Source organism: Buteo buteo, chromosome 13 (assembly GCF_964188355.1).
Source record: "Buteo buteo chromosome 13, bButBut1.hap1.1, whole genome shotgun sequence".
NCBI classification, from domain to species: domain Eukaryota; kingdom Metazoa; phylum Chordata; class Aves; order Accipitriformes; family Accipitridae; genus Buteo; species Buteo buteo.
In genome coordinates this window covers 22411543-22427800 of record NC_134183.1, presented here as the reverse complement: position 1 = coordinate 22427800, position 16258 = coordinate 22411543, and the positions used below count along the sequence as shown (strand labels likewise).

Below are 16258 nucleotides of genomic sequence, written 5' to 3'. Positions count from 1 at the left end.
AACATGAAAATATGGCACTCCAGACTCTCAGCCATCTGAACATGGCCAACGGCGAATGCTCATTTCTAAGTTTCTCACCAGGGTGAGTATTGATTTCATTTCTCACACTACACTAGTCACTTGACCAAGCTGCGATCCGATGTTTAATGTGTTAGTCACACTGGCTTGTGGGGACTTGTGGTCTGTAGTCTATCATATGGTGACCTTTATGACTGGGAGAGTCTTAATCCTGTTAAAAAAAGGCTGATATAGAGGTATTCACATCATTATTTCTAGCACTAGGCAATGGGATAGTTGAAGGAGTAGTAAGGTATGAGTAGAGTGGCATTTACTGTCCCCCGTGGACAAATGTAGTGATTTGTTGTACAGTTTAATATTTTTTTTTAAGGACAAGGACAAAAAGCTGGCTGGATAGGCAGCTGAGAGGAGCTAAATGCTCTGTTTTAAGTGAAGGAGCACTCAGAATAGAGGCATCAAGGCTGAAATTCCTCACATTAACTGCTCGTACAGCTTTTCCCAGCATTCTCATTCCCCTCCAAAAGCACTGAGCAGAAAGTTTGTACCTCAAAATGAGGGACGAACCAGTGACATCCTGAAGTCTTGTAAAAGCTTCATGTTTGTTAAGCTCAACATGGAATATGGTCAGATACACTAGCAGCCCACAGACACTAAAAATGACCAGGAGAGTCCAGCCCACAGGGAGTCTGCAATATAAGATGCTGACCTATGAGCTGGAAGGTCTCTGCTCCCATGAGGAGCCCTAATGGCACAAACTGTATTTTTCATTGAGACTGCTCTCACTCCTCAATGTCCTCCCCACCCTCCATAAGAAATAAACGAAAGGGATCAATATTTCTTCATTCTAATATTGCCATTTGCTAGTAATTACATTTGCTTGTAATTTTTGAACTCTTTCCACCTTCCAAACTGTCCTTTCTTTCTATAAACATTATCACCTGTCCAAAACATTTTCCGGTTATTACATGAGCTGTATCAACATCCCCCAGAAAAGTAAGCAGCTGTGATTTATGGTGAGATCCTCCCCACTGTGAAGGGTTAACCTGAACCTTATGTGCTACTCAAGCTCCCAGGCTGACCCTCAATGAAAATTAATAGCTTGTATCTATTTAATATTCCTTTCCAGTACATTGTCAAATCATTTCATCTGTGTTTAAATGCATCAGTGGTTTTCATCTTCAATGTTTCCTCATTCCTCTTTTGGTTTTTACTAATCTTTTGCTGTTTGCAGGTGTTTTTAAAATCATGGAACAAAGGCCTTTTGTTCATTGCTTTTTATTTAATAAGGTTCTTATAACATTGGAGGTAAAGGACATGCACCACATTAACAGATCTATGTTGTCTTGCTCCAACTAAAAAAGTGGACCACATCTATATGTTTTATGAGTTACATTACAGACGTGGCTGTGTCATCATTTGCAGCTAATCAAAACATGCCAGTTGGCCACAGATTTCCTAAACACATGCATCAGTATTATTTGTCATGCAAGTCATTAATTTAAAACTGATGCATCTGTTACAATCATTGGTGCTCGAGATGGAAAAGATCCATAGGGAGGCTTTCAGCTTTCCATTTAGTGCTAAAGAGGAACTGAACTCTATCAGATGTATTATTATTGTCATTATTATTTAATATCCCCCTCTGCCTCCCCTGTGTGCTAGCCACTTAACAGAAAACATGAGTACAGACCTCGTCTCAGATTGCTTGCCATCCGAGTGATGGACTAGACGTCCAAGTGACAATAAAACATATATCACAAAGAGAATGGCATGGCTGCACAGGTGCTCAGGAGAGACAGGCCAGCTCATTGGTGGACACAGAGGGATTTGGGGGTTGTTTTTGCTGTTGAAGTGTAAACACGATGGTACAGCTGTGAGTTTCTAAGAATGGCATGACGGCGAAAAGATTCAAGGAGTGTATTTGAGCACTGATACTTTATTAGCATGGACACCAAAGTGCACTAGAAAGAAAGAAGTATAACGCAATATATTGCAAATGCTAAATAAGGGAGAGATGACAAACTAACAAAACTGGTGCTGTAAAATCCCTCTTTCAGACTGCGTTCAGATGCTCTGCAAACATTGGGCAGTACCTAAGTCTTGCATGCCTTCAAGCTTGTATTAGCCATGCTTCCAAGCTCAGGAACTTCTTTATTTCAGTAGTGCTCATGGCATCTCCAGCTTGAAGTTTGTCCTTGTGGTGTTTCTGCAGGACTCATATGCCCGACTTCCAAAAAAAAAATGAGCTTGGCAGCCAAGGCTGGGACCTACTTATCTTTAGGAATGCACTTTCTTCTTTATGCTTTGCAGGTTACAGAACTGCAGAGATACTGAGTTTCCAAGAAACCTTATGGATGTTAACCTTGGGCAAGGGCAGGGGACATTCTCTGTGCTTCCAGGTGACCCCTGGAGCCCAGTGATGGTCACATCCATCACCCAGCCAGCTTTCCTCAGAAAAGCATATTTTGAATTTGTTCAGATCTTAATGAGTCATCTATGTACTGTCAAATATTTCACATTCTACATGGAACATCTGAGTTTCCTAAATGACACCATCAGCTGGGGTGACTGCAACCATCGTAAATAATCATCTCCTCAATGTAATGAGTTGCCATACAAGGAAAGTCTTGTCTACCAGGTAATGAGTCACAGCTTCACTTTGTTGTAGATCAGCTGAGACACTTGATTTACTGTGAGGGCTACCTGTATTAAAACTAATCAGAGGCTATCGAGGAAACCCAAAAAGATCCAACCTGCCACAACTTAATCTCCCCACAAATAAAATGTACTCATAAATCAGGGCAAGCATGTAAATGTGCCCCTCTAATGCTTCTATTAGGAAAACTAAAACCACAAAAAGCTCAGTAGGATGTAAAACCCATGGTAATGTCGGCAGTATTAGACTACTTCATGACACACAAGAAGCTGGAAGATACATTCTGCCCTTACAGCTGGCTAATTAGTCAAGACAGAGAAAGCAATCTGACAAAAATGTCGGTGTCTCAGTTTCCATTTTGAAACTTAAAATTGACAGATTTTTACATTTTTATTGAAATTCCCTGATAAACACAGAGAAAAAGATAGATAAAAGGTATTAAAATTGTCATCATAGTTTTTACTTACTGAAAAAAGAATTCTGATAGAAAAGCAACTAAACAAAATATACTGCTATTAGTAAAAAATTACATAAAAAGCTGAGTTTCGCAGAAATATGCATATTTATTATAGGGAAAGCATCTCACTAAAAAACAACAGTAAGGAAAATATGACAGAAATATGACCAGATCTGGTAACGAGCTATTCTCAAGCAAGTGACAGCATTAGTTCATTGACAGGGTATTCAGCTTGATCAAGAAAAGGTATGTTGATACAACTGAATGCAGTGAAAATCACCCTCTTGAATGATCTTTACCATATCGTGTTGTCCAGGTGGTAAATGAACATACATGTAGAAGAGAGTGGAGACTCAGACTTTGTACTTGGGAGAGTGGTACCTCTAGAACTTCAGTCCACAACAGATCAGTTCAGCACTGCTGCAATTTATGTAAGTCAACAGAGTTGAATACTATCAATTTTTTTTTAAAGACCTTGACTGTCATCCCCTTAGCAGATGTACAACTTTAGTGCACTGTTCCAGAATTGAGGGGTTTTTTTGGTGCTAACAGAGGAAAGGATCAAGATCCTTCTCCTTGTCAAAAGATTAATGATATATGTCCACATGGAGGAAGTTATGCAAGAAAGTTTTGTATAAGTACACTGTTTGCCTTAAGATGTTGTTCTCCATTTTCCTTCAGTGTGATGTGCACAGACTATTAATAACAGTAAATTGTTGCATTTAGACAAAAATTCAAGGAAATAATTTATAACAAAATCTGCATTCAAAGCTATCTCAGCTTATACGTACTGGTCATAAATCACCAAAGAGACATTTATGATTGATTTACAAGGAGATTTTTATATTACCACAGATATATAAAAATAACAGTTGCCTTCTGAACAACTGTCCTTCATCCTAATTATGCAGCCAAACAAATCCTTGGTAATTGATAGGATGTTTTCAGAAAAAAGACTTTGAAAGTCAGAAAGCAAGCTAAGGTATAGGTGCAAAGGTTGATACTGGATAATATTTACAAGAAGTTGCTGTTATTCATGTATCTCCCAGGCAGACCAGAAGAAGAAATTATATTGCAGGACAATATGAGAGCCAGAGTAGAAAATAGGACATAGTTCCCATCCTTGTGGTGACGGTATTGGTTGTGGTGGCTTTATGGCATCAAAGCCCACTGAGCTCAGGGGAATATCACTGAAAATAATGTCTCAAGGTAATTTCTTTCACTGGGTTAGGTGCTGCCTGTAACTTTCTTGCATTAAGTGCATATGGTCTCCTCTGGGAAAATGAACGATTTTAGTGGGGCAGTGAATCCCAGCTCTTGATGTCCCATTTTATGTATAAGAAGCTGGGACCAGTTTCTTAACCTAGAGGGGAGGGAAATTTAAATGAGTTGTGAGAGGTTGGTTATCTTTTAATCCGTTTGAACCCAGCCATGCTGTTCTCCGCCATGAGATAACGATTAACATCCCAATGTTCACTGATGCACGCTCAACATTAGCTGAATGTCATTCTTGGCTTGCAGACAACTCTTCACACTTCTAAATGTAGGAGATAGATAGAAACTGTGGCTCTTTCTCAATAAAAACTAACTGCTGAGCGCTCACCTGCAGGTCACTCTACCTAAACAGCAAACACTCACGCAAGAGCTTGCAGGATATTTCCTGCAACCCAATTATTTTCTTTTTAAAACAGCAATGAAAAGTGGAGCAGGAATATAACTTCGCTAAGAACCTGTCAGGCTTTTCCTCTCCTTGTTGCTGCTTTTCATTTTGCTCCATTTTCTCCATGCTCAATAAACACTCTAGAATTAGCGTCAGATGAGGCTATGTTTGAGAAGCATCAAGATAACAAGCTCACAAACCTCCTTTAATAACACCTTCCTCTCCCATACCCTGCCTTTTCTGGTGGGGTGTTCACAGGAGAGTTGTTCTGTTACAACAACCAAAAATATGGGCTCTGTTAGCTTTCCAGTAAGTAAATGAATTGGGCATTTTTTCCCTGATGGCCTTGCTTAATTCAAGGTGAAGTAGAGCAACTCTTTGCTGCCTTACTGAGGCGCTATCAAATGACTTGTTTTTATTCTTTGACCTTCCATTGCTTTGCCCTGTTTTCATATTGGAGGTCAGTCCAAGAGCAAGTGAGTTCTCTTTATCTTCCACTGACTTATCTGAATTCCAGCGAGGTCGACAACTCCCCTCTCCCCTGCATTCCTCCGTCCTGCATTTTTATTGTTAATTCAGAGATATTAGACTCCTTCATACCAAACACTGTAAGGATCCTTCATAAGAGGAAGTTCCTGTAGCTAAGACCTTAAGGATGAAAAAGATGCAGCAAGACTCAGGTGCTCTTTGGATACAGCTTGCCTACAGAACCACGGGAAATCTGCGGCAAGGTCTTCAGCCAGTCTATTCCAGTGACTTCAGTAAAGGTTCCCCTCACACTTGATTTGAGTGTTTATACCAGATGACCATTGCCTTAAATGCCAGTTAGTATACTCAGGCATTACTTATTAGAACAGGATATTACAGACATTTCAGTTTCACATGCTTTCACAGACCCAGAGTAATTTAGGGATCCTGTTAATTCTAAAAGAGGGATCAATAAAGCACAGTAAGGGTTAATCAGTGTTCTCCAGAATAAAGTAAGTTAAAAAAAAAAAAAAATCCAACCCCTTTTTTGGGGTTCCTACTTGCTTCCCTTGGCCTCTGCGCAAACCCTTTGAGGACCAAAGGCTGTCAAGAATGCTGAAAGTCAATTACTACAGGGTCTCAGAGTACAAGACAGAAGAAAACCATCTAATTTTGGCAAAAATGCTCACTATACACTCATATTGCTGCTGGTTTTCAAAGGCACATTGTTGCTTATTAACACGAACCCAAAAGATTGCTACTCAACTCAGGCATATGCGTCCAGTCAAAAAGATTGTGACTGACCTTATGGTACGTGAAGGCATTGGTACAGCTAAGGTGACAAAAGGGTGTTCTTTTACATCAGGCTAGCTCAACTGAAATTACATAAGTATATAAGGTAACACCCAACAATACTGTTAGCTGCTGCTAAGAAGCAGCTATTGAATTGAACTGGCATCATGCACCAGTTGAAGAGGTGAGAGAATTCAGTTCTGGCCAAAAAGAGGCAATAAAAAGGCTAGTTTATGGGAGCTGGTTTTGTTTTGAGAAGTTATCACGCAACATCACAACACTGTCAATGCAGTTCCTTCCTTTTCTGTCTGTACTGGTCCTACTTTGTGTTTGCTGATTGTCTTGTTTCTTTCATGGGTAGCATAGGACACTATTTTAATTGTCATCTGCTCCGTATTTAGCTTCAAACTGCCCCATGAACACCTTCACCTTAGCTTGACAGAAATAGCATCCTCCACAGTGGCACACGGCAAGTCTTTCATCTGCGACTACAATGCATGTTACAGAGACTCTAGTACAACAAATTCACCACAAAATGACACAGGAAAGTCACTTCCATTGGGAAGATCCAGCTAATACAGCAAAGCCCTAAGCCAGGTTTTTACCAGCTCAGAGATGTTAATAAAATCCATTCTGCAAAGAGATACACCAGTCATTTCAATAAACTAAGGAACTAGTGTCATGAGACAGATACATGCTGCAAGTAACGTCTAGAGAAAAAAATACGACTACATCAAATAAAGCAAGCACAAATGGTAGATTGAAAGCATTCACGCAAAAGTGCAAGATCCACAGAGAATATAGTCATGGACAGTAAATAAAAGGCTCCATGGGAAGTCAGTCTGTGCACCCATGGCTAGATTTCAAGATGCCATTGAGTATCTCTGTAAACAATTTCTTTATTAAGGAGACAGTTTGATTTACAAGTATTTGGACTGTCAAGTTATTATCTAGCAAGAAGCATCAGGGCACAACTGTTCAGTGTCTGGCTGGAACTCCACTTGCTTACAAAGTGCTTATAGCCCCCTTGGTCCAAAGCACTTTACAAACTTTCATATAAAAGCTCTGCTGTATTTTGCTATTAAAGGAAATTACTTACGATGTGGAAGCACATAGAAGGAATGAAACTCTCTTCAGATAACATAAAAAAACAAATTAAGGGGTCAAAATTAAATCCCAGGAATGAACTTTGGGCTGACCCACTAAGACTAATGCTCAGAGTTGGGCAGAAGTGTCCATGTGTCACCAGCAACTGCGACTGTGTGAGAGTTTGGTGTGACTTCCTACACAAAAGATGGCACCGTCACTCCTTGTTCTACCCCACCACCTGGAAGACAAATTCTTATTGACTCCAGGGAACATTGCCTTCTGCTGCATCATCAGCCACGGATGAGTCTGGCCAAGAATATTTTCCAGAGTGTGACAGTGGCAGGAAAGCAGAACATTTGTAATAAGGTGTTCCTACTACGGGTATCTTAGTTGCTTCATAAAAGCACATCAATTTGTAACGTACAAACAGATGACATTCCCTTTTTAATTTTTTGATTGACTAAATAGAATTATCTTCTAGAATTAGAGCTTCAAGGTCTCATCCTTACAGTACAGAAATTAGATATTTTTATTGTATATTGACTTACAGTTTGGACAATCATTGCTTTATGAGATGCTGATTAACAGTCAGGAAAGTGGTAGTCTGTTGTCCAGTAACTTGCTTTTCATTTTCCGATTCTGCAAATTAACTTTCCTACTAAATGAGGCGTTAGGCTGATATCAATATTTGCAGGTACTCCACAATTACACTGTGTTTGCTAAATCACATTGCTTTAATTCAAAAGTCATTCTGATTTCCATTTAGACCATGATCCTGCTGGGTGCTTAGTTCTCCTGTAAAAGTGTCGCATGCCCTCAGGTCTCATGGAGTCAATGGCATTAGAGATTACTCAGCTGCCTTCAGATCTGAGTCTCATTTATTTGGGAAAACCATAATTAGAGGCTAGGAGCCAGGTTTATGCAAGGTAGGTTGTAGACAAGTCATCCAATTCTTGCATTTAAGAATCTCCTCTCTTTTTTAACTGTTTTCATAGTGGGAGCTTTCAAGGTGAACCTGCACCTCTTGTTAAACTCATGTGTCTTCATTTTCTGCAATTTTTAGCTTCAGTGAGGTGTTCTCCAGCCTTTCATCATCTGGGGGAAGGAACAGCTATCTAATCAGCTTGTCTGAAGGAAATGCCTTTTTAATGAGTCCAAGTCTCCAGCAGGACTCAAAATAGCAAGGCAGTAAAGTCAGAAGTGTTTATAGAAAGAAATTGCATTAAAACTGTTAGCATCATGGCATCTTGGAAATGACAGCTGCTGATATATCCACAAGCTGTCCCAATCTCAAGCCTCCTTACTGCTGTACACCCTTGGCTGATGTGCATTCTACACTGGCAGATGATTAAAATCCTTTCCTGTCACCTCCCTCCTGTACCAGCTGATCCATAGGGTTTTGCACCAGAGATTCACAAAAAAGAACTTCAAAGCCATCCCAAGGAAAAGCCTCTTGGCTAGAGTCCTGGGATTTCTTATTTATTTATGCATTCTTCCTTGCTCTTTGAACATATCTGAAGTTATTCCTCATTTTCCTAATGTGTAAGCCTTCCCTCAGACAAATGCACCGAGTAGGACCAGCCAGGGGTGCAGATCTGGTGCCGACGGGACATGATTTATGCTACATGCAAATCCATTTTGGCAGCACATGAGCTTTCCTTTCATCCAAATGGCTTAAAGCAAATGAAAACTGGCCTCAACATGGCTGCACTGTCCTGGAAAGAAACCCAAATGGGTGTAGTCTGAGAGTGATATCTGAGACAGCTGTGCCTGACTTTTAATTTCACTGGCATAATTTTGAATGGAGCAGAATGCAAACGTCTCAGGAGCATTATTTTCCAGCACCATCACAACCTTGCAGACAGGTGAAAGCATTTACTCTGCCAGATCAAGGGGCAGAACAAGTGTCAACCCAGCAGATCGAAGCAAGCATGCCCCAAAGGTGGGTCTCAAGATGACATTTCTCAGTCACTCTTGCAATTACACCAGATTAACAGTGATTTGCATCTAGGTTGGCACCCAGGGCCACAGGGCAGGAGAGAAACCCTAACGCTGCACTGCAGGAACGCTTGTCATAAAACCATAGCCATGGGGAAGGGTGAGGATGCCGACACTTGGGTGAGTATCAAACTCTAATAGCTGCCCCTGACCTACAGCAGTGTAAAGCAGAGCAATGAAATACACAATCGCCCTATAGAAAATATCCAGAGCAGTTTTGGTGAGAGAAGATAACAGTTATGGTTACAGCACTGCTTTTGTTAGGTTTTGTTAATATACACCACAGGACCGATACGTCTCCTGTGAGACCATCGTCTTCTCTTAGCACCTGTCCTTGTTTTTCTCTGCTGCACCCGCAGCAGGAATAGGTACACTGGGTACCCACCGCTGCTCCAGTGAGGCTGTACTGGATGAGGCACACATTAGCTCTCTGGACTGTAAAATATGTCCGGAAGGTTTGGGAATTCGATTCCAATGGCAATTGTAGAGACGCCTAATGATATAGATCAGCTGCTTGCCATGGCACATTTCACAGAAGAGGTTTCCAGCAGCTCTGCTTAAGGAAAATCATCCTTTACTGTTCCTCCTCCTGTTACCAGCACTGCTCATGGTTAAGCCCAGATTTTCTTTTTAAGTTTGCACTTTTGCCTGTTGAGGTGTAAGATATCAGTTGAGTGCTTCCCTAAGGTCCTCATCCTTCATAGCTCTCCCTCAGTTCCTCTTCTGTGTTAGCCATAAACCCCATATACCATAGGCACTGATTCTAGACATGGATGAAAAAAGTTATGCCTGTCCAGTATCAAAATACATGACTACACAGATAATTTTCAATAAGATTAACCACAAAAAGGAATAAAAAAAATGAACCAAAGCAAAAATGGTTTTAGGATGGTGACAGATCAAGAAAACTCCAGCTGCTAAGGTTACCCAAAGGTGAATGTTGACACAAGCCCACAGGTACTTAGCAAGGAGAGTCCAGCAGACAAGAGGTAATAAGACTGTCTCAGGGGAGCTGACTCCTTAAAGATTGTAGTGTCCAACCTTATCTGTGGCAGCACGTTGCCTCCCAGCTATGAATGTTCAAGTGTTTATAAAAATCTGACAAGGTATCTGCAAGAATTTAATGCAAATTATTGTTGGGGGAAAAGTTGCTAATGTTTGCTTTGGTTGGGGAAATAGCTGAGAATTGCGTTGGCAAAACTACTAAGCCCTGAGGAAAAAGGACTATTCTAGCTATAAAGCCCCTTTCATTCTAGGCTAATGATAATCCAAGAACATGAGTATTCCACACATTAGTAGTTAAAGCTAGGTCAATTTAGACCAGAAAAACTGTTTGGGTATAACAATAATTAACTATTAAATCCAGACAGGTCACTTGTCCATCCCTGAAGCACTCTACTGAGATCTCTCAGGAATGTGGTATGTTGAAGAGTGGCAGGAAGCAAACTCAGGTCTACTGATGTACTTGAGTGGAGATGCGAGACCCTCATTCTTTGTTTCAGCAGAGCAAGCCAGGAGGAATTTTTCTAAAGGAAGTAAGTGCAAGTATACAACATAAAGAAGAGAAAAAAAATCCAGGCATTCTGTCTCTTCTGGACAGAAATTTAACTGATAATTGTGTTCTGCTGCAATAAACTAACCAACCAGATGTTTCAGATAATTAGTATTAGAGTCAAATTTTTCTAGCAGCTGTTTTCCTTTTGACAGACAAGCAGTATATCTGCTTCCTCAGCCTGGACAAACTCTTCCAACAGGATGTCTAAGACGTGATCAAGACATGTGATGGCACTTGCATATATTATATATATATTCAAGAGCTTTAAAGCATTGACTCGAATATTGGTAACTGCGGTAGCATGTGCAGAAGTTTATTTGGGTCTCCAGATATAGACTTGATGAGTTATATAAGCATTCAGAGCTTTGCTGCCTTTAGCACCTAACCTAGAGCAGGCAAAAGCTGCCTGGAAAGACCAGCATGCCCCAGAAATGGGGGGTGGGGTGGGGCGTTCAGGGAATTTTAAGACTTCCCCTGCCATAATTCTACATGTTCAAATGTTTTAAGAGACACCCCTCTATTTTCACTTATTGAAAAGTCTGTTAGATTGTCCATCCTGTTTATAACGCACCACAGCATCCATCTGGAGCAAAGCATCTGTCTAGCCATGCTAATTGAATTAGTTTGTGAATCTACCCATCTAGAGACAGAGACCTTTCTAGCTTTCCAACTTCAGAATTTTTATAGCAGAGGTCCCTAAATAAACATCTTAGGAAGGAGATGAGCACTTTTGTAGTCTAAAAAGATTTCAAGAAAATGAGCTTTTTTTTTTTTTTTCATTTTCTTTTGGTGGAAGAACCAGCTTTTCCTGGATGGAAAACAAACACCTTATGAACTGGCAGAACCCTGTACAGATGAGCCAGTTTTTCGTGACCTCATGCAAAAACCTTGGCATTTGAGGCTTCAGGTAGCTTCTAACGTGCATCTTGTGAGGTGCATAATGTCTGAAAGACTGATATGTATCTCATTAAAATTAAGACCACTCAGCTACAAGCACCAGACTGTTCTCCCCACTAATTATTTGATAATGCTGCCTCAGGCCATCAGTGCTGGAGACCGTGTCCCTGGGGCAGATGGGACTATTGACACCTGCTGATATGGCCCAGACCTGCTTTAGAAGCTGTGGCGAGCCAAAGTTCAGCATGGGAGGGAGCTGTTGGCAGCTGATGAGCAAAGGGCAACAGCTGAGCGTGCCAGGTCTCTAGCAATTCTTTCCGGCCATAGTCTGCGGTTCTGCTGGGACAAGGTGCATCAGCTAGGCTTGGTAAAGACTCATCAACCTGGGTGGAGACTCTGCTCAATATTAATTTTCAGTATCGTATTTCTTAAAGGTACTGATATAAAAGGCGGCCAAAATAAAAAGCCCCTAGACAACGATGATATTTGGGGGGAAGAAGCTCAAGAAGGGTGCTGACAGAAAAAAGGGCTTATTTAAAATGTCAGTTCTCTTGACTTGCTGGTGTGACTGGTGATGACTGGCTTATGCCTTGAAAAATTAGAATGTTCTTAAGTTCCATTTTCAAAGGCATCTTCCTAGGTATTCAGGAGTTTCGAAGCCTCCACCACCTTTGAAAATGGAACTTAGAGTGCAAATCATGTAGTTAATGTTGAAAAATGTAACCTGTTTCCCCAGAAAACTGTTCCTCTCAAAGGTCACAGGCATCCCAGTACTAAATGGATTAAGTACCTAACCCTCCACTTAACTGGAATTTTAACATCATGAGGAAGAAGGCAGCAGCCCCCAGTGCGGACCCAGAAACGAACTGGGAAAGCGCGCTTGAAGAGCAAAGCAGATCCGGTGTTGCTGTTAGGCCAACAAGGAATGCGATCTGTAACAGTAGAAGTGACGATCAGCGGTTTTTAAAAGAAGGTATCTCTTGAAATTAGAACTCGAGGCGGGAGCGACAACAAAAGGCCCCGTCGGAACGGCACGTGGCCAGGGACACGAAGCAAAACCTCCTCGCCCACGTGGCAGCGGCAACGCGCACGACACCTCCTGCCGCTTCTTTTTCTGAGCGTGCAATTTTTATGCGGCCTCCCTTCGCCCTTTAGAAAGGAGCACTTGCACGAGAATGAAATTAGGGCGCCTGAGGGCGGGGGGGGGGGGTGCCAGGAAGGCGACGCGGGCCAGGCCCATTTGGGGGTATCATGCCCTCAACCTGCGTGAAAAAACTTCCAGCCCCGCGTGGAAACCTCCTCCGCTTGCGGGCTCCGGCCCCGCACCGGGAGGAGCCGGCCGGAGGGGGGCAGCCGGGCTTTGGGGGGGGTGGGGGGGGTGGTGGTGTTGCGGCGGCCGCCCCCCCCCCTCCCCCGGCGGCGCTAAGAGGCGGCCCCGCCGCCCCGCGCGTATCCCGGGACGGGGCCGCCCCGCCCGCCGCGGAGCCTCCGCCGGCGCCAGCCCCAGCCCCAGCCCCGCGCTTTCCCCCGCCCCTCGGCGGCGGGGGCGCGGATCCGGCCTGCGCGGGGCCGGCGGAGAGAGGGAGCGCGGCAGGGCGAGGGGAGGAGAGAAGAGAAGAGGGAGGAGGAGGTGGAGGAGGAGGCGGTGGCGAGCTGGCCATGGCAGCAGCCCGCGGGCGGAGAGGCAGCCGCCGCGGGCTGCCGCTGTGATTGGCACCCCGAGGAGGAGGAGGGAGGAGGAAGGCGCGGAGCAGCCGCGGGGCCCGCCATCCCGCGGCGGCGGTGCCCGGGAGGATGCCGGGGAAGCGGGGCTCGGCGGGCGGCGGCGGCGAGCTCCCGGGGGCCGGCGCGCCGCGGCAGCGGAGGCGGCGGAGGAAGGTCTCCTGCTTCTCCAGCATCCAGCTCTTCCTGGTGTCCGAGTGCGCCCTGATGCTGGCCCAGGGCACGGTGGGAGCCTACCTGGTGAGTGCGAGCCGGACCGCGGAGCCCCCCCCCCCCCTCCTCCTCCCCGCGTTACCTGCCGAGCCGGCGCGGCGGAGCCGAGCCGCTGCCGGGCGGGGGGCGAGCCGCGGAGCGGGGGATGCGCCGGCAGAAGTGGAGGGGAAGTTTTTCCTCGCAGCCGGGGCGGCTCGGCGGGCAAGCCCCCCCGCCGCGGGTGGGTTTGCCCCCAACCCGGCGTTCCACGGCTTCAATGACTCAGCAGCGCGGAGGGGTTACCCTCCTGCCGTCCCTCTCGCCTGTGCGGCGGCAACTTCAGCAGCCGGCGCCCGGACCCCCTCCCGAACGGGCGGCGCACGGCCGGGCATGCGGGCTGGCTCGTCACCGCTCCTGGTTCCCGAGCCGGCCGGTAACTCGGATCAAATGCCAGCTTGCCCGGCTTATACCGAATCAATACCGAGAACACCTAACGGGGCGTTTGCTCCGTGCCTCCCGCGCCACTGCTTCTCCGTGTCCTCTTCAAGCGAGGCAGCCGTGTTAAGCCCAGCAGCCCCCGAAGTCTCGGTGTTAGGTAGAGAACGGTCAAAATAAGGCTCTGCGCTCAATCTGCATAGTGAGATCTGGTGTCAGAGGCAGGACTGTAGTAGAAGAGTTGGAAAGATGTCCATACGGCTGTGCTGGTGCCTTTTGAGTATACGCAGAGAGAGGCAGCCTGTGAAAATGAAGTGTTCTCCTTCCAGCAGATGTAAGTGTGTAGTTGATTTAAATTTCTCAAAATAGCTCGCTGGATTTCAGAATTATAGTTTCCATGGAAAAGAAATGTATTCATAATCTCTGAGGCTTTTTGAGGCCATACACGTAATGTATTATACAGTAAGTGTAAGATCTCCGCATTTGGAATACTTGTATTTGGTGTGTTTAGCACTGCTCCTCTCTCACGTGTCAAGCTACTTATGCAAATTTGTACTGAACGTGATCTATAATTTTTCAAGGTACGTGGCTAAACTAACCGTGGTTAATAGTCCCTGTTAATATGAATTGGAAATTAGCAGTCATCTCCATATAATAAAACATGTAAGTTTAGTTTGGAACATATTCCTAATTCCAAAGGAAACTACATCACATCTGTTGAGATAAATCCAGCAATTCTACACCCTATGTGAGAATAGGTGGATATCGCTTAATTTGTGGGAGCCAGACAGGGACGTGCCTCTTTTATGGGAGTAATACCTTAGTAAGTAAATACATTGTTTCCGATGAGCTACTTGCAAAATGAGCTGTCAGCATGAATGAGTGTGGGATAATCCTTCATCAAAGTAATGGCCAAGGAAGAGCCCACTGAGGTGATGTCACCCAGCGGGCACCGCTATGCTGGAAATGTATAGATCTGCTAGAGCACTGTATATTGGCACGCTTTGCTACAGCGTCTGAGCGTAGGAGCAGCAGTAATAGTCCCTAGTATGGCATTTTCCTCCAACTCCTTTGCGTTGCTCTCTCCTCACCAGTTCAGCATTTCTTTTCCTGTTCTCCCCAACTCTCATGCCGTGCTTTGTACCGGAGTAGCACGCTTACTCCCTGTCGCTCCTTTGGAGCGTTTTGTGCACCCCAGCCTCGCCAGCTGGAAAACACCTCTGCCGCCCTGATTCCCGGCCTCCTCCCTCCCTCCCTCCTCCGAGGGGTTAACTCGACTGAGGTGCTGCTGCCTCTACCCTCTGCCATCCTCCAGGACTGTATCCTGGCCAGCATGACATCATGCCCCCATGGCCAGCCTGATCCACAAACAGTAACAGACAACTGGTTAGTGGGGGGAAGAAAAAAAGAAAACTAAACTCACAACAATCCCCAGCATGCATAAGCAGTGGCCCAGCTGCACTGGGCAAATGTTCCTCCGTTCCCAGTATAATTTGTCTGCCGTCATTGCAAATACCATGCAGCTCTTCATGCAATGAACAGATGCAAATGTGGAATTATCCTTGGAGGGTAGACCTCTGCTTAAAGTGAATCTGGAGGAGCGCTGCGCTTACAGGTGTCATGCGGGAGTGAAAGCAGAAGCAGGCAAGGCGCTTGGTGGAGAGTGTGGAGGACCTAATCGTTTTTGCAGACCGAGTGTCCCATGGGGCCAAGGGCTGTTCTCAGGGTGAAATCATTGGAGGCACTGCAGAGTTGCCCAGGTGTAACTGTGAGTGGATATTCATTTACTCAGGCTCCTGGGATGAGCAGGGGCTGTTGGGCTCAGCGGTGGCGTGCCGGGCTGTTCCCTGAGGGACAAATTAGCGGGGGAGACAAAGCGGAGAGCAAACAGAAAGACAGACAAATAGGGAGATGCTGCGAAGGACGGACACTGTGTGTAGTTCTGGGCAGTTGAATAAACTACTAATTTTAGCCTGTCAGCAGTAAGCGAGTACTGTATTCATACTTCTGCTTTGCTTGGCCACATGTGTGACTTTCCCTAGTTATTTGTAACTCAGGAAGAGAAACCTTTTTTCTCCTTATACGGCGACAAGTTGGTTTCCTCGTTTTTTGTCTGCCTTGCTCTGCCCAGGGAGACCATGAGGGCAAAAACTCAGCTTGTTAAGAAAACAAGGCAGGGGCTTGGCTTCTTAGGAGTGAGTGAAGAGCTCAGTTTTGATTGGGCTTGGCTTTCATGTCACTACATTTAGAAGTGCATATTGTTATTTCTTTTTAGAGATGTAAAAACTTCTTTTTTCCATGTTCGCTGCACAATAAACT

General features: G+C 44.6%; 1 protein-coding gene across 1 annotated transcript in view; it reads left to right on the top strand.

Moving 5' to 3' along the window:
* The first annotated feature begins 13220 nt into the window (after nt 1-13220).
* The window catches only part of SLCO3A1 (solute carrier organic anion transporter family member 3A1), a 154170-nt gene continuing 151132 nt past the window's right edge, over nt 13221-16258 (top strand). Inside the window, exon 1 of the mRNA XM_075045058.1 lies at nt 13221-13552. Within this exon, the coding sequence (XP_074901159.1) occupies nt 13385-13552 (168 nt within the window). The 5' untranslated portion in view covers nt 13221-13384. The remainder of the gene's footprint in view (nt 13553-16258) is intronic.